Here is a 22,648-nt window from a genome sequence, read left to right as displayed (position 1 = left end):
TATCAACAGGAGGCTTGCATGAACACCTAGGATAGAATATAGCCTTTATGTAGTAACTGAACTTTTGAGCCCTGATCCTGTAATTGTCACCAGGTAAACTGACATTTTAATCCACGTGGAGCCCCAAAGAACTCAATATGGCGTTACATGGGTACAGGGTCCATCCACTGGGAGGCAGTTACACATTTGGAACCCCAGACATAATCTATTCCATACCTTATTGCTGCGTTTAACATTAGTCTGTAGGAAGATATGCTCACCTTTACAACCACTGCTATTTCTTCCCTTTTATTTCACTTCCTTTCCCATCCTCCTGTTTCTCTCTTCTCTGCCTACCTCTCACCATTTTCCCTCTGCATTTCCTTCCTGGCAATTACTTTTGATTCTCAACACATGTGGGCTTTTGATCTCACCTTTTTCTTAAAGGAATGGGGGAATGAGGAGAGTGAGGAAAAGAAAAAAAACCACTGATTATCATGAGGCCAAATTACAAACCAGAAAGCCATGGCTCAATCATGCACTAAAGCAAGATTTTCAAACTGACTAGAAGTTTGGGGTGCTCAACCTGAGGCCTTGTAGAAATCTAATTCTCAGGAAGTGCTGAGCAGCCATCCTTTGAAAAAAATCAAGCCCCTTTATGGTATCAAATGTGGCACCCAAAATTGCTATCCACTTTTGAAAAACATGGCCTAAAGCTAACTGGAGCAGAAGCCAACATGTAAGAGTGGAAAAAGTTGTTTCAAAGCCCCAGAGGCACAATAATAACCCTAAAATAACCCTAAAAAGATTGATTGTAAACAGCAAGGACATCAATGTCATCAGTGACAAACTTTATAAAACACTGGTAAATGTGGTGCAGAACTGGCATATATGACCTGTAATTATGGGAGACCTAAAATGTGCTGGACAATTTTAGTTTTCATTTGAAATAAAATATTTTTCTTGTCTTTTCCTTGAGAAGAAGTTCATATTTTCAAGACTCAAATTTAACATAATGAAAACTATACACTAGGGTGAAAGCTTGTCACCAATTTCTCCTAAAGATCACAAATTATTGTTTACCGCACGACCACCCAACGATGGTTCTTGGAACCCAAAAGAGAGCAACAGATCGCTTGATTTTTTGGTGGACTCCAAGATCTGTTTACTCTTTCACAAGGCAGTGCTGAACAGGCCACTGCTGATTGCACAAGACCAGCACAAGCTTCCTACCAGCTGGCTGACTGTGGCTGAAAAAACCCCTCTGCTGAGCAGCCAAGAGCGGTCAGCAGTACGAAAGTCAGTACAGCCGTCAGGACTGAGACTAAAGGACAACTCCCAGCTCGGACAGACTCCATCTGCAGTCTTGTTCAAGTCCAATGGCCAACAATTTTGAAGTAATTAAACTAAAGTTTAGCTAACTTTAGAAATAGGATTAAATCTGTTGTTTGAACACTTCCATCTGTATTAAACTCTAAAATTTAGAAAAAGGAAGAACATGGATAACACAGGCTCCATATTATATGCAGGACAAGTCCTATGCTCTTTTCGTAAGGTAGATCCAGGAGGGAGGGAGGGAAGGAAGAAGACAACTTCATGTGTAAAGGCTTTCTGGGATGGGCTACTCACTAGATTAGTTACTGGGGAAGGGAGTAACACAACCTAGTTTATACAGTAAGGGTCTTCAAAAGTCAAAACACCAATTAAGACAATTTATGATAAGGTCCAATTGCTTGTAAATTATATGACATTATCCAAGGACGGCATGTTACGTGTCATATTACTAGACATGTAATGTCTGGTGTCTTTATGTTTTCCTTTTTTGGTGATCCCCTGTGATGGGACGTTCACTCCACACTAATCCTGAAAGGGTTAATGAAGCTAGAGTGATAGGCCGAACATGAGGGCATTAGGCTGGAGAAGCAACCCCTGACTAGAAGATGAAGCTCCGGTGAGCAGCTGTGGGATGGGCTAGTATAAAGCCAGGAAGCTGGTAACAAAAATGACTGCAGTAAAGAAGTCTATAGCCATTTTCTGTGCATTCGAGATGAAAGGAGAGAACCAAGGGAAAGAGTAGATCCCTTATGGAAGGGTGTACTCAGATGAGAGAAGGGTAGAGAAGAAAGCCTGTGAGAGATGGGTAGGGAGCAGCCAGGTTGGAGACTGAACAGACCTTTGCTGCATGTTGTAGGGTCTCTGAGCTGGAACCTGGAGTACTGGGTGAGTCTGGATTCCCCTGCCACTGATGCATTGGCATTGACTGGAGAGCAGGTCCAGTAAGCCAGAAGGGGAAAATCACACAGTGACCTGGCTGGAGGGCTGAGTCATGAAGAGAAAGCTGCAGTTCTCGGAGGGAGAGAGGGGCCACAGAGTGAGACAAAGGACAATGGGGAGGAGACAGACTGCAAGGGGAGGCATTGGACCCAGAACAGAGCTAATCCCCAGAACAGCCAGGAGTAGGTGCCACCTGTGGTAAGCACAGTACCCTAATACCCCTCAGAGTATAAACTGACCATTTAATATTTGAAAATATGAATGCACTGTCTAGATGGAACTTACCAACTGTGTTTTCTCATTGGCTAATCGAAGTTGCTCAGTCAGTAGTTGAAAGCCAGCCAACTGATCCTAAAATAGAAAATAAAGAGCTTGTAATCATCATCACAAAGGGCTTGTAATTATCCTAAAGGCATTTTAAGTTCAACTGAAAGCATTTTCAACAAATTAGATGTTATGTTTTATGCACTCAAAGTTACTTTAATTTTTTGGATTTTAGTTAGATTATTAGTGGGATTTGACCTGGTAAATCTTTGGGTACACCACAGATTTACTACTAAAAAAAGGGTCTAAAGCCTTAGAGTTAATTTCTAAGCAGTCACATAATGCCTCCCTCCTAAATGGGTACAAACCTCGCAGGATGCAAACATGCATAAACATTTGGACCACTCCTGACTCCAGAACACCCTCTATACAACTTGTCATAAAGGACCTGCAGAGCAGCTTTCTCAGAGGTTATGTGGGGAAAAAAAGTGAACAATGCTTTCTACTCCATATTCACTTTGCTGAGTTTTGATTTCCTAGTAGCTAGCTACATATAGCACCCTGCTGCGATTTAGCCCACAGACCACTAATTAAACAGTGCAGCCAGAGGTATGAACTGAGCCTTTTAAAATATAAATAAATATGAAATTACTTTTGAAGGGTGTTGAAGAACCACATGACTGATTCTTGCTCTAGCTCACTGCAGTTCTTTATATATACACACACCTACTGCAATATGCATGTCCCATCTCATTGCCGATGGACATATGAAATATAGCTTAACTGTACGATATGGATTAGAACAAAAAAAGTGGCATCTGATAAATCTATAATTGCTTCTGACGATTAACTATTTAGATGATTGTTATAATACATTTGGTGGCAGATAGCTAAGCAGTGATAGTGATATACACCATTTTAAATTTGCCTTAATTATAGCCCTGGAATTTCTCCAGATTACAAAGATTTGCCAAAAGAAACAATACAATCAAAATTACTTTTTGCTTTTGCCTTTGTACCACATGAATCTGTGCTTCAGTCATGTGCCCCTGGTACTGCTGCTGGAGTTGATCTAGTTCCTGTGATACTGTCTGCCAGAGCTCTAGCGCTTGCTCTTTTTCCTAGAAGTTTAAAAACAAAAACAGATTATATAGAAGATTCTCTTACCAGAGCATGTTTATCTTAATGTACAACATTTTAAAAACAAGGGACCTTTTCCTTTATATTAAAGAAACTTAATATAACTATTGTAAATGTGACTTCCTGTTTCTCTTCTTTCACCATTATCAAGATACAGTGACTACTAGATATCTCTTTTACTGAATAAATGTAGGAGACACACGGCTTTTCAAAGCATCCCCACAGCTATGCTATGCTATGGCTGGTATTGGTAGGGATGTAGTTTTCAAAGGGAAGTCAGAATTTTATTTCTCTGGATACTTTTATGGATCTCATCGAAGGTCTCCTGATGCAGTTTTCTCTTCCTTCCCAGTCTCCAAAAAGCAGACTCAAGATGGGGTGTGTTTGTTTAAATGGATGAATTCAGTGACAATTCACTGTTCTACTACTGAAGCCAGAAGTCCCATTTTGTGACTCTATTCACAAAGTAAAAACTTTAGAAAAGTGAAAAACGTTTCAAGAAAGTGTGACCTATCCTGTCATTTTAAAGATCTGAACAGATTAATAGGTTCTGCTATTTTTTTTTTTAAAAAGAGTAGCTCTTTTCAGAAGTTAAAATTAGAAGTGACACATGGCATCTACCGAGAGTTCTAAGACTGCCTAATTGATTCAAATAGCTAAAATAAGCTCTCAAATACACGGATCAGCACCCAGTGAAATTATAGGCGCTGCACCTATGCAACAGCAGAATTTGGTCTTTGTGTACAAGAGACAGGACATCAGCCTGTTATAGTAATAATCTTAGACTACAGAATCTAACCTTTTCTAGCATTAGATTCTGATTTTCTACCTTCCAAACAATGTAAAATTTGTTTCTTATTTCACATTTACTATCTTTTTGACTAGTGTTTGCCAAAAATGATTGAGAATACATCTTGAAATATTCACCAATGTATGTAGAAAGGCTTTGCTATCTTGCATCATCACTATTTCCTTTCTCTAGCTGGGAATTGGAAAAAAAAATAGTAATCAGGAATTAGTACAAAACAAACTCTGAGTGCAAAACTCCAAATTCTTTCAGACCGGTAATCAAAAGTATCAGTGTAAGTAGGTTACCCCCCAAAAAAGGTCCTTTTTCATATTTCTAATCCAAAAAATATGGTTCTGAAGAGGGATTCCTTACCAACTGATGGAGATGTTTTCCCCAATGCGCCAGGGAATTAGCTAAAGAAATAAAGTAGCAGTTGTGTTTTAAAATTACTCACTTGATTGGCTAGTTGTAACTGATCTTGAAGGTTTCTTACTATTTCTTCATCTGCAAACACATCACTCCCCAAGAGAGTGCCAGAAGGAAGGGCCTCCAGCTGCTTCTCAACCGCCTCTTTCAATTCCTCATGCAGTCTGTGACACAGATACAGTAAACCATTGCTTTTTCAACAATATTTTCTAAACATTTGGAGTAGCATAAGTACAACAAATGTAAAATTGATTGAAACTAAATCTTTAAAATAAGTTATTAATTACATTTAGAAGGTGCACTGAAAATATATTTTGAATTACTGTTAAATTATCTTTGTGTATTATAAAAATTAAGACTAATTTAAAATGCATGAATTTCACTATAAATTATGTTAGAAATCGTAAAATGGGTTAATCTTCTCAAAGAGGTAACAGATTCATACAAGACCTTTGCTTTCCTCTCCAGAAGAAACTCATTAAACACTAAAGGCTTGTCTACAAGGTGCATTAGTCCATGCCGGAGGAGTATAAATTTTTAGTCGTGACTAACTAGCCCATGTGCACCCTGATCAAGTGCACTAAAAGTTCCCTAATATGTATTGACATAATGTTTGAAATGGGCCTACATTAATGTGCCCTAGGGAATTCTTAGTGTGCAACAGCAAGTCCACACAGGCCAGTTGGTGAATGATATGTGAGTGTGGACTAAATCTTACACCTCTCTGGTGCAACCTATAGACCCATCTACAGAAGTCCGAAGGTTATTTCATCCAGAAGTTCATCTATTAAAAATAAAGTCTATAGCTTTGTAGGCATTTTTGTCTTGCATATATGCCAGCTTTTATAAATTTTTGCCTGTCATTGAGACTAACATTGCCTCTTATCCATCCTCCTCCTCCATGGAAGTGCATGCATGTAGAGACACTTACTCCTAAATCAGTTAAAGACTGGGGGGGCGGGGAAAACAAGAACTAAATTAAACTCAATCTTTCAGGTGCTTTTCTGGAGTTTTACAATTTATGCTTTGATTATTTATAACTAAAACATCAAGGGAAAAAACTCAAAGTCTTTCATATCTTCAGTAATCAATTTTTGCAGTAATTGTACATTTAATCAAGAGATCAGAATTGCTTTCTGTGAAAGCAAGATGGATGTGCTTTTAAATCATAGCATGTGCTTAAAAAATATAAATCATCATATAATGGAGAAGAGTGGAGCTCTGCAAGGCTAGAGGTAGATCTTTGAGCTTGCCATTGAAATGAACATGATTTGTAATCTTTGGAGATTACTGAGTGACTGTGCCAGGTACCAGAGTGACTGCAGTTGAGACTACTAGCAACTTTATTTTAAAACTAAAGTTTGGAAGTTACAGAATGACTAAAATCATAGATCAATTTTATATGAAATTAATCAAACTTCTAAAATTAAATTACAACATTTTGACTCTTGCTTTTTTCCAAAAGCTAAGGCAGCATTTGGAGCATTATCTTGTGGTGCTTTTCCTACTAGATAATCTCCCTAATGTAAATTGTCCCACTTTGTCTCAGTGTGGCAGTCCTTGTAACTGCCAAGAAGAATTGAGGTATTAGCCCCCTTACTACATTATGAAGCATGTCACAAGCATTTAAAAATAAAATAAATCCTCCTTCCTTGCTCGCCTATGAGAGAAATGGATTGAACAGTTTGTGAATTGGTGTAAGTGTGACTATGTTTGAGACACGAGACCTAGTGATGCAGATAAATTGGAGGACTGGGCCAAAAGAAATCTGATGAAGTTCAGCAAGGACAAGTGCAGAGTCCTACACTTGGGAAGGCTGGGAACCAACTGGCTATGCAGCAGTTCTGTTGAAAAGGATCTGGGGATTACAGTGGACGAGAGGCTGGATCTCAGTCAACAGTGTGCCCTCATGCCAAGAAGGCCAACAGCATATTGGGCTGTATGAATAGGAGCATTACCAGCAGATCGAGGGAAGTGATTATTCCACTCTATTTGGCACTGGTGAGGCCACATCTGGAGTACTGCATCCAGTTTTGGTCCCCCGACTACAGAAGGGATGTGGACAAATTGGAAAGAGTCCAGCAGAGGGCAATGACAATGATAAGGGGGCTAGGGCACATGACTTATGAAGAGAGGCTCAGGGAACTGGGGTTATTTAGTCTGCAGAAGAAGAGTGAGGGGGGATTTGATGGCAGCCTTCAACTACCTGAAGGGGGGTTCCATAGAGGATGGAGGCAGGCTATTCTCAGTGGTGGCAGATGACAGAAGAAGCAGTGGTCTCGAGTTGCAGTGGGGGAGGTCTAAGTTGGATATTAGGAAACACTATTTCACTAGGAGGGTGATGAAGCACTGGAATGGGTTACCTAGGGAGGTAGTGGAATCTCCTTCCTTAGAGGCTTTTAAGGCCCAGCTTGATAAAGCCCTGGCTGGGATGATTTAGTTGGTATTGGTCCTGCCTTTAGCAGGGAATTGGACTAGATGATCTCCTGAGGTCTCTTCCAACCCTGATATTCTATGATTTTAAGACCTTATTGAAGAAAAGCCAGCTCTCACAGAGAGACTCATTTAGGCTACACCTGCACTTGGAGCTAGCACTGGGATACCCATCTTGAACAGACACACTCAGGCTAGAGCTCATCAAGCTAGCATGGTGAAAATATAAGCATAGCTGCAGTAGCACAGCCAGCAGCAGCAGCAGAGTCAGCAGCAGCAGGGGCCAGCCACCCTCAGTACAAAATTGCCTGCACTTTGTGGGAACCACACATTTCAATTCTAGTTCCACCTCACATCTAATTTTTTGTAAGGCCTTAGGTAAGTAATTTAAAATAAAATGGGGATGATAAAGCCTCAAAGGAGTATTATGAGAACTAGTTGTTTGTACAAACTGCTTGAAAACATCTGGCCTGATGCTGCACCTGCCTGCTTTGAAGAGAACTGAAGTTGAACAAGGCATCCACAAACCCTGCTTTGCCTGATGGCCTTAGCCAACAAACCCCAAAAGTAGGTAGCAATGACTAGGTAGATAAGGATAGGAAAGGTACTATGTCTGGGGATGCAGTGATTTGCCAGGCTACCGTGGATCACTGATTGTGATGTAAGGCTGTCCTCCATTGATGGAACAGTCTGGGGAGGACAATGACTGACAGTATCTGCCCCGCCAGAAAATGAATGCCATGTAGTGTGCAGCAGCTGGTGCAGAAGGATACAAATGTGCACTCCCATCTGCATCTATGGAGAGGGAGGTAAATCAAGCATGCAGAAAGTAATAATGTAGCCACGGTAATATGGGCAGAAAAAGCCTGGGCTAGCTGCCCCATGTACATACCCACAGGGTCTGGGCAGATTTGTACTTGGGGCAGCTAGCCCATTCTAGGCCTCCCTGTGCTACAATGCTATTTTTTGCACACTACCATGTCTACTGGAGTTGGTAAATCAACTGATGAAAGATATGTAAGTGCTACATAAACTCCTGACCAATTGTATAGTAAAAAATAGATAACACAGACCTTATTCATGTCTATTACGATTATTAGCATTATTAAGAGTGGCAGGATTCGGTCTTAGATTTGTAATCCCCTCTTCACGCAGAGACACTGGAATGATAGACATCCAACCGCATACCTATAAAATTTATCTTAAGTGTCTGTCAAAATCAATTAACAGGCCTTAAAGTTTACCCAAATCTGTTTGCTGCAAGACTGAGCCTACCCAAATACACAGGTGCCCTGAATCAGACCCATTCAATCTCTTAGTTTGGGAATCCCTCATTGTTTGGGTCTAAAGACCCCAGATTACAGCTGGTTGTACTCTGGGCCTCCAATTAATGCTGCTCCCCACCCCCAAATCAATTAGTGCTGGGCCTCCCCCACTGAGGCAGTTAATCATTTAGCACTTCTGAACAGATTTTTTTCAAGCCCTGTTAAAGAATCCTAATAGCTGAATATTTCTGCAAATGCTTTAAAATTAACCAAAATTTAGAGGACTATTCTTATCTGTTTGAAAAGCATTTTGATAATGAGAAGTGCTAAATGATTTAATACATTACCATAATTCCCATTTGTCATTAATAGCAGCTGTCTGCCTATACAGAGAGGGAAAAACTTCATGAAATAGTAGTGTAAATACTTTATAAGAACAGATTTCAGCTACACAGTATCTTTATTGTACTGCTCACTTACAAAGGGTAGGTTTCCAATGTTACTCTGATAATCATAAGTAACCCTGCTCCTCTCTTTTGAAGAATTAAGACATACAGGGACACAGTCAACTCAAATCTCACTTATATTTCACTTGTATTTACTGTTACAAGCAGTGCCCAAGATTAGTATAACAAAGGTTACAGAAAAAGATCTACATATGCACAAGATTAAAAATCCTGAAAATTTACAGTTAAAAACTGTTTCCCCTGCATACTTTAGTCTACTCCTCTTCTATATGTGGGCCTCTCACACAGCAATAGGAGAGAGAAACATACTTAGTCATTTAAAAAAAAAAATTATTATTGGCAAGGAGTCCCAGCACCAGCTTTAGTATCAGAAAATACTTAAGTTAACTTGCCTTTTAACACTATGTATGCATATACATTAAATATAACCACTTAGCAAAACATTACTACTTCACATAATAAATAGTTTTACACCAAAATCAGCAGAAATGTCAGACTGACTGCTACATGCAAGTCAAGCAGGGGCTTGTGTAAATAGTTTAATTATTCATTTGTTTCAATTTGCACTGGCCCTCTCCTGCCCCCCTGACCCACCTCTTGGATTTCCTTGTCTCTTTGCTCTCTCAGATCTCAGAGTTCCTTCATAGCTCATAAGAATGTCACCATTTAAAGTGATACTATATACTGAAGGCCAGATATGTTTTAATATCTGATAGTCAACAGAATAACGATTTGCACATCATATGCATACCTGGGAAAACAAATGTAAATTCTACAACGGAAGTGGAGAAAATCTGTCATGTAATAAACTACATGCTTGATTCTCTCTCACTCTGCACACCTGTCACACTGAAAATAGCTTATATTTATGCAATAAGACATCATGTGAACTAAACTGAATTACTTTACAGCACAGCAATGGTCATTGAGAGAGCGTATACCACATTGATTTTCTTAGGGCTTGTCTACATCAGAAAGTTGCAGCGCTGGTGAGGGAGTTACAGCGCTGCAACTTTGAAGGTGTACACATCTGCAGGGCATCACCAGCGCTGCAACTCCCTGTTTGCAGCGCTGGCCGTACTCCCGTTTTGTCTCGGGTGTAGAGGATCCAGCGCTGGTGATCCAGCGCTGGTAATCCAATGTAAACACTTACCAGCGCTTTTCTTGACCTCCGTGGAAGGAGGAAGCCTCTGGTAATCAAGCTGGTCTCCTTCCCCAGCTTGCTCTCGCGTTCCCGGAACCCCGAGCAAGCAGGTCTCCTGCCCTGCGGTTTACAGGGGGGTTCGGGAACGCGAGAGCAAACCGGGAAAGGAGACCAGCTTCGCCGCGGTTTGCTCTCCCGTTCCCCGAGCAAGCAGGTCTCCTTCCCTGCGGTTTGCTGGGTGGCTCCGGGAACGCGAGAGCAAACCGCGGCGAAGCGGGTCTCCTTTCCCGGTTTGCTCTCTAGTTCCCGGAGCCCCGAGCAAGCAGGTCTCCTTCCCTGCGGTTTGCTGGGTGGCTCCGGGAACGCGAGAGCAAACCGGGAAAGGAGACCAGCTTCGCCGCGGTTTGCTCTCGCGTTCCCGGAGCCACCCAGCAAACCGCAGGGAAGGAGACCTGCTTGCTCGGGGAACGGGAGAGCAAACCGCGGCGAAGCGGGTCTCCTTTCCTGGTTTGCTCTCTCGTTCCCGGAACCCCGAGCAAGCAGGTCTCCTTCCCTGCGGTTTGCTGGGTGGCTCCGGGAACGCGAGAGCAAACCGCGGCGAAGCGGGTCTCCTTTCCCGGTTTGCTCTCTCGTTCCCCGAACCCCGAGCAAGCTGGTCTCCTTCCCTGTGGTTTGCAGAGGGGTTCGGGGAACGCGAGAGCAAACCGCGGCGAAGCTGGTCTCCTTTCCCGGTTTGCTCTCCCGTTCCCCGAACCCCCCCTTGAAGCCGCCCAACAGCGCTGCAGTGTGGCCACATCTAACACCACTTGCAGCGCTGGTTGCTGTAAGTGTGGCCACTCTGCAGCGCTGGCCCTATACAGCTGTACTAATACAGCTGTAACTACCAGCGCTGCAAAATTTTAGATGTAGACATGGCCTTAGATTACCGCAAACAGTTTCTGCTGGTTTATCATCTCTGATTTTCAGTCTTATTAGTTTATTAGCAATTACCAGCTATCAGAAGATACTTGCACACTAACATAAGAATGCTGGAAGTTGAATACATCGGGGTGTGTTATGTCCTCCAAGAGAAATGAACTGAACATGTATTTTTATGTAAAGCATATCACTCTTGAAAAGTACATCCTACATCTATTGTAATTACAAAGGTATTAATAAAACGGACATGACAGGGTCCAGTTAGGATGCCGGCTAAGCATTTTTCTCAACACCAATATTTCTCTTAATATGAGAACTGAATTTATTAATTTTCTGATTTAAGCATCTTGGTTGAATTTGTCACCCACTTAAATTTTGTTAATGCGGCTGACTGACAACAACTGCTGACTAATCAAGAAAGGCTTTAATAAAGCTCTGAAGTGAACTCATACTCTATTTCAACCTCCTATCAGCAAAAGATAGGTATGGTAACAAAGCTGGGGGCATGGAAGGCACCATATTCAGTGAGACTGAAGGTTCAACCTGGACCTAGTCATGACCCAGAATCTGTGCCCATAGTAGATTTCCCCCTATTCACCTGGTGAGACACCACAAGAATGTGGGTGATGTTAGAGGTACTAGCAGATAGATTTGTGGCCTGAATTAACCTAGTGTTGGAGCAAGAAGTCAAAACTAAGAGGATAAACAGTGAAAATTAAGGTACATAATGCTGTGTATAGCTCTTACTTTCATGAGTAGGCTCACTGACTTTAATGGATAGCAAATACTACACTGTTATATTTGCAAGACTGCACCTGTAATTTGTATTTTCGGGAACAATAATAGTATAAAAAAGTGTCAAAAGGTGTGTGAAGGTGTGAGAAGATAAGAACAAATGTAGAATCCCAGAAGCCAGCATACATTAGAAACAGAGATCCAGGAAGAGACAACCTGCTATTAAGAGAAGCAAGAGAAAGACCAGCAAGTCTGGAGTCTATTCTCCTTAATTACAAACATCACAAGTCCTTTAACATATGCATATTTAAAAAATTACAGTTGATAATACACACCTTGCACAATACACAAAAGAAATGTATACACTGACTTCTAAACAATCAAAATTTGTATTATTCCTTGTTATGTATATACATAGCCCAAATTTCCAAATCTGGGTGCCTCAACACATATTTTAACACCTGAGGTTAAGTTTAAACACGCAAGTATGAAAATTTTGGCCACAGTACACAGATTGAGAGGTTTATCTTCAGGTCCCTAGAATACTTCTAATTTTTAGAAATGTAAAGTTTTTAGTAATGTTAGTCAATCAATTAATTTACCTTTCATTTTCCTTGATGACTTGTTCAAGTTTTAGTCTCATCTCGCCCATCTGTCTCTGAGAACGTAAAATTTGACAGTGAAATTTCACATTTAAATCACAGGGCCTTTAAGCAGTAAAAATCACATACTGAAATACCATTCCTTTAACTTGCAAAAAATATTTTTTTATTTCTGACTAGCTATATTTAAAGATGGACAATTGTATTAAAAAGTGATTTTTGTTTTTGCAAGAGAATTAATGGGTAGATTATACAAGTTTTATAATGCAATAAAATCTTGCATAAATGTTACACAAACATTTTCTAGTGTTGCAAGTGAACAGTTACAACAGTACCAAAGTCATCACTAAATTTGATTTTTAGAGTTTAATGTTGGTGGTCCTGTATAATGAACTCAGTTAAAAAACACAAACTAATATTTCACAGAATAGGATTCTTGCCACTCCTACCTGCTGCCACATTAGGAATATATCAATGGGCATATTTAGTCTCTCAATGCTATTTCCAAGAGCATAGACAACATATTGGGCAGGTTTGGCATATTCAATTTCTTTTCATAAAAGATCCACTTCTCCCTTCAAAAAGGGGAGTATCCTAATAAAACTTCAGAAGGTAGCTTCCTTCGCCAGAAAATAGTGCTGTAAGCCATTAGTACTAGAGGATTGAAATATTACTACTGATGGCAGCCACTGTGCTCTAAAATTAATGTAATTCTAGAAGGCTGTAATTTGGGCACACCAGGTACAAAGCTATAAACTAGTTTCTGGTCTCCTTTGTCTTCAGATTATAAGAACATTGGTGTTTCATTTTGAAGCAAACACTTCATTTTCAAGTTTTACAGTCCCATCTTGTATTGACTTAGTTCCTCTTAATACTGGTACTTAAAATTTTATTTCCTAATTTTTAAATATATAGAGATGAAAACTTTACATTCAATTGCACATTTTTTCTTTTAATAAATACAATCACATCTTTCCGGTGGTATGATTCATACCCGATAGTATTGCAGCTGTTCACTCATTTCCTCCAGATGTTTATCATACTCAGCAATTAGAGGGGACAGTAAGCTAAAAGTGAAATAAATGCATAAGATACATAATTATAGTTGTTGCAGTGTTCTGGTAGTTACCAGGTTTTACAGAAATGTCCATATCAAACTATTTTTCAACCTGAGCCAAACATATTAAAATAAAAACGTTTTTCTCTACTTCCTGATGCAACTATTAGTCAAATGAACAACCTTTGTTTATTTTTAAAGTATGCACATCAACTTAAAGAAAAAAGTCATTCAAAGTTCAAGTGCATTTGCAAAACTGAGTTTTTGGATATCAGAATTAAGCTACTTTAACTGCAAAAGTGATGTTAAGGCAACATTATATAGTGAAACACTAGAAAAGGGAAATATTAAGATTTAACAGGCCATAAACTGTACTTTTGTATGTGCAAGAAAAAAAGTAGGAACATCAGCTATAAGGAGGGTGTAAAATAATGCACCTTAATTCACACACACTATTTTTCTTCCTAATAGTTTTTTCCTACTACGGTTCTTTTGCTTACTGACAAATTTGCAACCACAAGCAATTTGCACTACTGTTTAAAAATCACTACTCAGTTTGCCCCACTGTCTATATGAAGTCAGAGAGAGAGATCCTTCTATAAATTGCCTACTGGAGGTTGTGGAATCTCCATCATTGGAGATTTTTAAGAGCAGGTTAAACACGTCAGGCATGGTCTAGATAATACTTAATTCTGCCTTGAGTTCAGGGGACTGGACTAGAAGACTTCTCAACATGACTTCCAGTCCTACAATTCTAATTGATACCAATTCTCCTAAATAAACTATTTTACTTTTTCTTCTATTCAGATAAAGCAGTGCCTAGAGACCCCAACAGAGACTGAAGCCATCTGGTGCTATTCAGTGTACAAATACCTGCCTCAAAAACTTTATAAACTAAATAGACAACCCATCCTTATCTCCGTATTACAGACAGGAAAAGAGACATGAACTATTAAGCAATTTGCCCAAAGTGAAAAAAGATGTCAGTGGACGAGACAGATAGTGAACTTGTAACTCCCAAGTTCCAGTCAACTTCCTTAAACATAAGATCAAACTTTGTGAACAGGATGGAGTTCTTACACATACTTTTAACATGAAACTCAGAGTAAATAGGCCAGCAACAATTCTCGTTTCAGCAGCGAGATCTTGAGGGGTGAAAAGATCCATCACCTGGGGTTAGATAAAAGTTGGTATGCATCCCACCTCCCTCGTGTGGTGCAGTGGACAAAAGAGAGAGAGAGTATTTTTCCAAAACAACAACAAATTTAAGAGCAGTAACAATGGAAACAGGGAAAAATCATAAACTATGACCAAGTAACAAATGAGTTGTGGATTAACAGAGGTGAGCATAAAACTCAGACTCCAACTGACTTGAACCTTGGCAACAACTGAACAAAAGAATACCCCAAGATACTTACTGTCTCTAGGTCAGTGGTTTTCAAACTGTGGGTCATGACCCAGTACTGGGTCACGGTGGCTCTGGTGAGTAGCACCGACCAGGCCATTAAAGGTCCTGTTGATGGTGCTGCCCAGGTAAGGCAGGTTAGTTCCTACCTGTTCTGATGCTGCGCCCCGGCAGCAGCCAGCACCAGGTCCAGCTCCTAGGATGGGGGGGGGCCATGGGGCGCTGCGCACTGCCCTGGCCCTGAGCACCAGCTCCGCACTCCCATTGGCCAGAAACTGTGGGCAAGAGCCACGCAGAGCTGCTTTCGCGTGCCTCCACCTAGGAACCAAATCTCCTGCTTGCTGCTTCCAGGGCGCAGTGTGGTCAGCGGTGCCAGGACAGGCAGGAAGCCTGCCTTAGCACCCCCACTGTGTTGCTGACCAGAAGCTGCCTAAGGTAAGCCTGCAATCCCATCCTCAGCCCTGAGTCCCCCCAACCCAGAGCCACCTCACTCGAAACCCTTCATCCCCATCTCTGAGTCCAAGGCCTGCACCCCAAACCCCTGCCCCAGCCTTGAGCCCCTCTCACACCCCAAACCCTTCATCCCCAGCTCTGCTGGGTCGTGGGCATCAACAATTTTCTTCAACTGGGTCACCAGAAAAAATATTTGAAACCACTGCTCTAGGTTCTCTCAACTGGCAGGAAAGAGGTTAAGATACATTTATCATCACAGATGATCCACAGGCTCCCAGGATCTGGAAGCTAAAATAGTGAGACCCAAAAGTGAGAGTCCTCAGGATCCTGGCGACTGGTCCCAAAGGTAAGATGTTGGAACTCAGGAACACCATGATGCTTAAGGTAAGTGACTAGATGTTAACAGTCTTTAATTTCTTTACAGCTGCTGGTGATCTTGATCCAATTGCCTTGATCCAAAACTGCGCAAAAAGACTGCACCTTGACTGTCTCTATAAATGGACATCCCCTGAGCAACAAGTGCTCAGACTAATTTAATTTTTAAAGACATCTCAGAACTTTGGCATGTGCAAGTAGCTCTACAGGAGTCAGTTGGAACTAATTCTAAATGTCTGTTGGCTTCTTTCCTGCCAAAGTTTTGTAAAGAAGCTTCCCCAACATAGAGTCTGAGTTATCCTTTGCCTGAACTCAATTTTGAAAAATGGAGTAACCTGTCTAACATGTACTAACAACAGTAAATGTAATAACAAACAGCTAAAAGTGCATAGAACATTGTGATAATCATAAGAAGTATATTGTTGCATGGTTTTTGTTCATTTCATGCTCACTTCCATTAATCAAAACTGTTCAGCAAATCGAGGGAGACTTAAGAAGTTTTTCCTAGTGTCTAACCTAATGGTAATTGTAGTCAAGCACTAGAACAAACTACTTGGGAGGTTGTGGGATCTCAATTATTGGAGATTTTTTTAAGAACATGTGAAACAAACACCTGACAGGGCTGATCTAGATAAAGTAGTCATGCCTCATTGTAGGGGACTGGACTAGATGACCTAATGAAGTCTCTTCTAGCCCTAATTTCTATAATTCTGACACAGAGGAAATAGTCTCTCACCCATGTCTAGCATTCAATTTCCTTCCTCCCAAGGCTTCTTAATTGGATTCTTTATTTTTTTGGTTTTTTTTAAATATATAAAGGAGAGGAAGATTGCTAAAGGTACTTAATCCAGCATATAATCATACCTCCTAAATTCATTTTATTTACACTTTTGTGATTAAACATTTATAAAACAACTAAGTTACCTGCTGAAAATGGCCATGCCCTACTATTACAGTATATGATAATTTAAAAATAAGATTACCTTTGGTCAGTCAGCCACGGTTCCTGTGTATCACCACCCCTTACGACATTTTTCTGTAACAGAGTAGTTTGCACATTAGAACTAAAAGTTTTTAAACTTGATTTCAGAGCTCAGTTCTATGAAGAACTTGATTTTACTCAATTTGTACTCAAAACTTAAATCATATCCCACATGTTCAGTTTTAAGTATGTATGCACAATGAACTAATTTTTAGAATTCCCGTGCAATCAAAGAAAATTGTCATTGGAACTCTAGATGCATCTTGGGATGCATACATATGCAGAAATATCACATCACAGAGCAAGGAATCAACTGTGCTAATGAGACTACATATGATTTCTATATTCACTTCTGGATAGAGGTAGACACAAAGGTCATTCACAGAAAAATGGCAAAAAACAATAGCTAATCTAACAATTTAGCTCTTTGTATATAATGTCAGAAGTGTGCATGTATGTATAAACAAATCTAGAAGTTGGACTACCTACTTTTTCCCTATAAAGGCAAGGCTTGAAAAGAACTGGGGCAACTAGGAATCTTTCCAGGGCATATACCATCAACTTCTGCAGAACTTAATCTTTCACGAAATATAAACAAAACTTTTTAGCCCTTATGGTTGCAAATATACTCCTTTCACATTTGGATGGTTAAACGGGTGTACTGTGATCTCCCTAAGTCTGCAGACAGCTCCAATATCTCTGCTGCTGCTGCTCAGAGCAAAAAAACCCCACCAATTAATCACTGTTTGTCAGTTTTCACTGCTGCCATTCAGAACCTATTGCTTAACAGTGAAACTGACAAGACAATCCCATCACTTTCACCGAAATGCTGTTTGGGAAACCCATGAGCAACAGCAGAGGGCTGCAATGGACTTATTCACAGAGGTGAATGACTCAAACATATTTCAAACCAGCTTAGGTTGTACTGGTAAAAGACCTATTTTACATTTATGCAGTGCACATATACTGAGGTCTTACACCAATGTAAATACCCTCAGTGTTGACATGCCCTAATTAACATACTTGCACAGAGGTAGTCCTCAAAAGGTTCTCTGCTTGATGCTGCCCGAGTGCTGCATTTAGTCTATGATCTGGAAAAAAAAAAAAAACAAGGAAAAAAAAAAAAGCCAAAGAGTCAGTGTATAAATCTTTACCTAGATTATACGATTGCTTAACTGGGCAGTTAAAAGTAGTTTCATTAATGTGGTGGATTGCAGGCATATGTCTCCCTACATTTTAAGGAAAGTATTCATTTTTTGAAATGTTCAGATTCTTTAAAAAAAAAAAAAGTCCATCTTTGTAGGCCACACAATTTTTCTTGTAATAAACATTAAATGCAATTTCTTGCATTACCCTGCTGTTTTTTTTAAATATTTTTATAAAGCTGTTTGGCACCTAAATAATGAAAATACAAGAAAGGTTGCAACATATATGTACACACAGCACTGAAGGAATCGAGCTATGGAGCTAGTCCGATCAGTGAATTCCTTCACAGGCAGCTACCCTATTACACCTTAGATAATTAACCCAAGAGGGACTTGGCAAATTTGAGACAGAAAATCCTATGGATAAATGCATCTGGGCATGGCTGGTTACCTTACAGGATGAGATGCGGGGTTGGCAGTTTCCTGGGGGAAAACTAGTGTACGAAAGGGTGCTGGTAAAAACTGGCTTAAATTGGGAAAAATAATTGCATTGGTATCCAGCAAACACCGAATAAATCGTTTCAAACTTTAGATATACCCATTCAAAACTGAGGAGTACGCTGAGTCTATCCACTACATCAAAGTTGGTATTCTGCTACAGAATGTTGCATGGCGAAATGGACCCAGACTGGTTGTCTGGAATTCAGCATGCTCACAATTGCTTAATGCTTCAAGCCTACAACTCTGCATTTTCATAAAAAATGTTTTTGACTTTTGTTTATATAATATCAAACTGAAACATGAGTGATATGGGTACAACTTCCTAGAGAAAAATACTTAAATATACAGACATTCAGATGTTCAATATTATAGTTATATTAGTATTATTCCTCCAGCAGTTTTACTCTTTATTGGTGCAACCCTAAATTAAATGATCAATCTACTACCACACACAACTAAAACTAAGTAATATGGTATGCATTCATGAACCACATTTTAAGATACAAAATATCTTAAACTAGAACTAACTGGCTTTTCCCAGAATGGTAAAAAAAACACACCTGGTAAATACCATGCCATACCTGAGAAGCTGGGGAAGCATGTGAGAGTCAGCTTCTTAGAAGAAGCTGAATGAGAGCACCAATGACATCCAAAAAAGAGGTCACATTATTTATTGGGGAAGGCTAAATATAACAGAAACTCATGGCAGCACTTTGGGGTCATAAAGAAAACGGAGAATTCCAGATTGGCTTAATTAGAGTACTGGTACGGCTGTGTGTGCATGTGTATGTGAACAAAAAGCAAGAGTTTTGTTTTCTTGCTTGTGTCAGAGCTCTCCAGCATTTGGCAAACACAAAGCTGTGGGTGACAACAGCTTTGCATGGAGAATGAGGAAGAGTAAAGCAAAGGGAAATTAAGGAGAAAAAGCCATTAACACAAGGCAATTATTCCAAAATTAAACAAAAGTATACTTCATTTTTTCTTGATGTTTCCCACCTAAAACATGAAAATATGAACCAGCAAAACAGCTATACAGCTTCTTGCTAAGGAAATGTTCATGGTAACGCAGTTATTCACATAAAATTATAAGAGACAATGATGATTGTCTTAACTCCTTGACTGCTGCTTCAAAATTTCCAATTTATTTAAATAAGGGTCATGCATGCATGCTTTCTGCAGATAATGAACATACTGCAGTTAACTTTCCACTTTGTTTTGCAAGACCAAAACTATAGATTATTTGCTGCAAATTTTGCAAAGTAATCTTTCTGCACAAAGCAGTAAAGGATTCAGAAAAAAAAACTTGAGGTAGTTCAGAAATAAGCAGTACTATGACGTTGAAAAAAAAAAAAGTCACACTTAAAAGCAACCTAACTTCAGTTTGTTTTTGTAGAGCTCTCACTTCAGTAGTTATTTATGTATATACATGAAATACATTTCCAGAAAAATATTTAGAAGTCATTCTGTACACCTTTTGTCACACCTCTCCCCCATCATTCTTTATTACTAAGGATATTTGCTTAAATACAGTATCTACTTCCTAAAGAGGATATGTAAATACTACTACATGTTTCTATAATTTTTAGTCACATGCCTCATCTGAAGAAGAAACAGCTTAAGATGGTATTTCAGCATATATCTGAAGGTTGTTTTTTTTTAATTATTCCCTTACTTTTGCACATCTGTGAAATCCATATCTTACGTAGGCCCTGATCCTGCAAACACTTATTCATATGCTTAACTTCAATGGGACTATTGAAGTGCAGAGAGTTAAGCACATGTTAGTATTTGCAGGATCAGGGAACTCCTGATCACCATGAGTGCATGTTGGGGTGAGTCTCACCTACTACAAGTCAATGCTATTAAACAGAGCCCCACTATAGGTACTGATGAGTTCCTTTTAACAATATCTAACATTGCACATTCTTAAAGCATTCTCCATATGAATATAACAAACATTCACTATTTTAAAACCTTGACTTCTCAGCCATGAATCAAAAAACATTGAATCATATCAGATTTACAGTAACTCTAACCAATATCTCACAATTGTAACCTACACTCATGTAGTGTGAGAATATAAATTAAACTCTACCTTTGTCACTAGGTACCGTCCTGATACTTCTTAACAATAAGGCTTTTGGGAAGTCAAAAGCAAGACTGAAATCCCCAGACAGATTAAGCAAATTACATCAGTTGGTTTGTGCTGGCCTAGACAGCATGAACTCAGTTTTGATGGGGAAAATAATGGAAGTATGCAAGTGCAAAAAGAGCAACAATGTCATAAATACCAGGCACTTAAAAAAAAACAAAAAACAAATCAAAGCATTGGGCTAGGTGCATGAATCATACAAGTTACTATTCAAAAACATAACCTTCCCCCACCAATAATGGAAAGAGGATCTGATACAGAAGCTTTTCTTCTAGATTATAGAGGTGTCTTTTTATCATTTGAAAGGTGACTTTTCACCTGAGGTCATCGAAATCAGCTGTTCAATATAATTCTTTGTTTAAAAAATAAAGTTGTGCCATCAGTGGCAATTCTAACCATTATATATTACTCCACTTGTTCTGTTAAGCAGTTTGTTAAAATGTTAGCAGGCATCCTTGATGCAAGCTCGTTTCCTTCCCTGCTAGCAGTTTTCCCCACATACTAGTAATAGCAGCTGAGATTGCATATATCTATACCAGAGGTCCCCAAACTGTGGGATGTGCCCCCCTAGGGGGGCGCAGAGGGCCTGGCCCTGACCTTATGGGGATATGAAGCACCACCCAGCCCCGGGGCAGCTCTGCACCTGGCTGTGGGCCCAGCTGCCCACCCCAGACTCACCCCAGGTGCAGCCCCGCTCTCGGCACCAGCTGGGGGGTGGGGTGGGGTCTGTATGTGCACAACCCTGAAAGGTTTGGGGATCACTGATCTATACAGTACAGCAGGTTACTTCCTGTTTACAGAATGCAGCCCTATGGACACACCAGAAAAATGCTGTAGAGCTGGAAGAGCTTAATGAATATTTTAAGTTTAGCTTCCTCAGAATCTTAGTAATTTTATTTATCAATTCTATCAATGCAGAGCATCCCTTACAAAAGAATAATGATGATACCAGTTTGTAGTGAAGCCTATTTTATGAACAATAACTTAAAAAAAAAAGCCTATTCTTAACAGTAAAAGGACAAAACATACATATTCTAATTTCATAGTCCCAAAAAGAATATTAATGTGGGGCTTCTACGGATACACAAGAATCAAGTTTTATACCATCTAGTTGCATAAAAACAGAAATACCAAGCTTTCATCTCCAGTACTTCCACTCTATAAATAAGTCTCAAAAGATAACTAAGAAAATTCCCAGCATATATGACAAAATTAGGGCTTGTCTACACTTACATTTTACAGCACTCCAAGTTGCTGGCTCAGGGGTGTGAAAAATCTCTCAATTCCCCCCCTCCCCCCAAGCGCAGCAAGTTTGAGTGCTGCAAAACACTAGTGTGGACAGGCTCCAAGCTATTCCTCTCGTGGAGATGGATTACCAGGAGGGCTGGGAGAGCTCTCTCCCAGTGCTCACACATGAGCACACACACACATCAAAGCGCTACCACAGGAGCACTCCCACAGCAGGGCTGTGAACTTCCCAGCGTAGACGTAGCCCTGGAGAAAGGCATTACTGAATACTGACAGAGGAGAGGCAACACACTGGGAGTGCTCTTCTGCACTATCTTAGACACAGCAGAAGGAAGCAGAAGTCCAAGCAGGCCCCTTCGAACATGTCTAATCCTACAGTGCACATGAAAGCTAAAAGTATAAACAAACCACAGTCAACAGTGAGACTGAATTTTTGTTTATGATTGTTATTGAAGACAAACCATTTTGTTGACACAAAATTATTTTCTTAACTAAGTGTTAGGAGAGAGCTTTACAGTAAGTAACTCCCAAAATTACTGTATAACAGAACAGTGTTGGGAGGTGGAGTGGGGGAGATGTTCGTTTACTCTGGGACTAGGAAGAGCAGCTTTCCCATTCAGCATCCATCTCTTAAACAATATTCAGGGAGTCAAACACAGTTTCAGGTTGTGGAAAAATGTAATTGCAAGACCGTGTTTAAGTGCACCAAAACCTATTTTAAAGTCTAGGTGGAGCATGGAGCTTACTTTGATCTCTTAGAAAGTTGGTCTCCATTGCCATACTTTAATCTGCAAGTGCAGTCCAATGTTGGTAATAAAGAGCTTCAGTAAATTGCTGTTTTTCCAGCTATGCTGCAGAGCCTGCAAGAGACAAAAACAATAACCAATCTTTTT

General features: G+C 39.9%; 1 protein-coding gene across 7 annotated transcripts in view; it reads right to left on the bottom strand.

Moving 5' to 3' along the window:
* Positions 1–22,648, bottom strand: part of SCLT1 (sodium channel and clathrin linker 1) — a 96,018-nt gene that overhangs the window by 72,727 nt on the left and 643 nt on the right. For 6 of the 7 annotated variants that reach the window (XM_030564094.1, XM_030564092.1, XM_030564088.1 and 3 more), the window contains exons 2-9: positions 22,502–22,615; positions 17,733–17,800; positions 16,711–16,763; positions 13,432–13,504; positions 12,438–12,493; positions 4,902–5,037; positions 3,516–3,638; positions 2,539–2,604 (exon numbers count right to left, since the gene is read on the bottom strand). In XM_030564094.1, the coding sequence (XP_030419954.1) occupies positions 2,539–2,604; positions 3,516–3,638; positions 4,902–5,037; positions 12,438–12,493; positions 13,432–13,504; positions 16,711–16,763; positions 17,733–17,800; positions 22,502–22,535 (609 nt within the window). In that variant the 5' untranslated portion in view covers positions 22,536–22,615. Of the gene's footprint in view, positions 1–2,538; positions 2,605–3,515; positions 3,639–4,901; positions 5,038–12,437; positions 12,494–13,431; positions 13,505–16,710; positions 16,764–17,732; positions 17,801–22,501; positions 22,616–22,648 lie in introns of those variants that run through there. The other variant, XM_030564095.1, reaches the window with a different exon arrangement.

This window comes from Gopherus evgoodei, chromosome 5 (assembly GCF_007399415.2).
Source record: "Gopherus evgoodei ecotype Sinaloan lineage chromosome 5, rGopEvg1_v1.p, whole genome shotgun sequence".
NCBI classification, from domain to species: Eukaryota; Metazoa; Chordata; order Testudines; family Testudinidae; genus Gopherus; species Gopherus evgoodei.
Note: the sequence above shows the minus strand (reverse complement) of the source record. Positions and strands in the feature narration are given on the sequence as shown.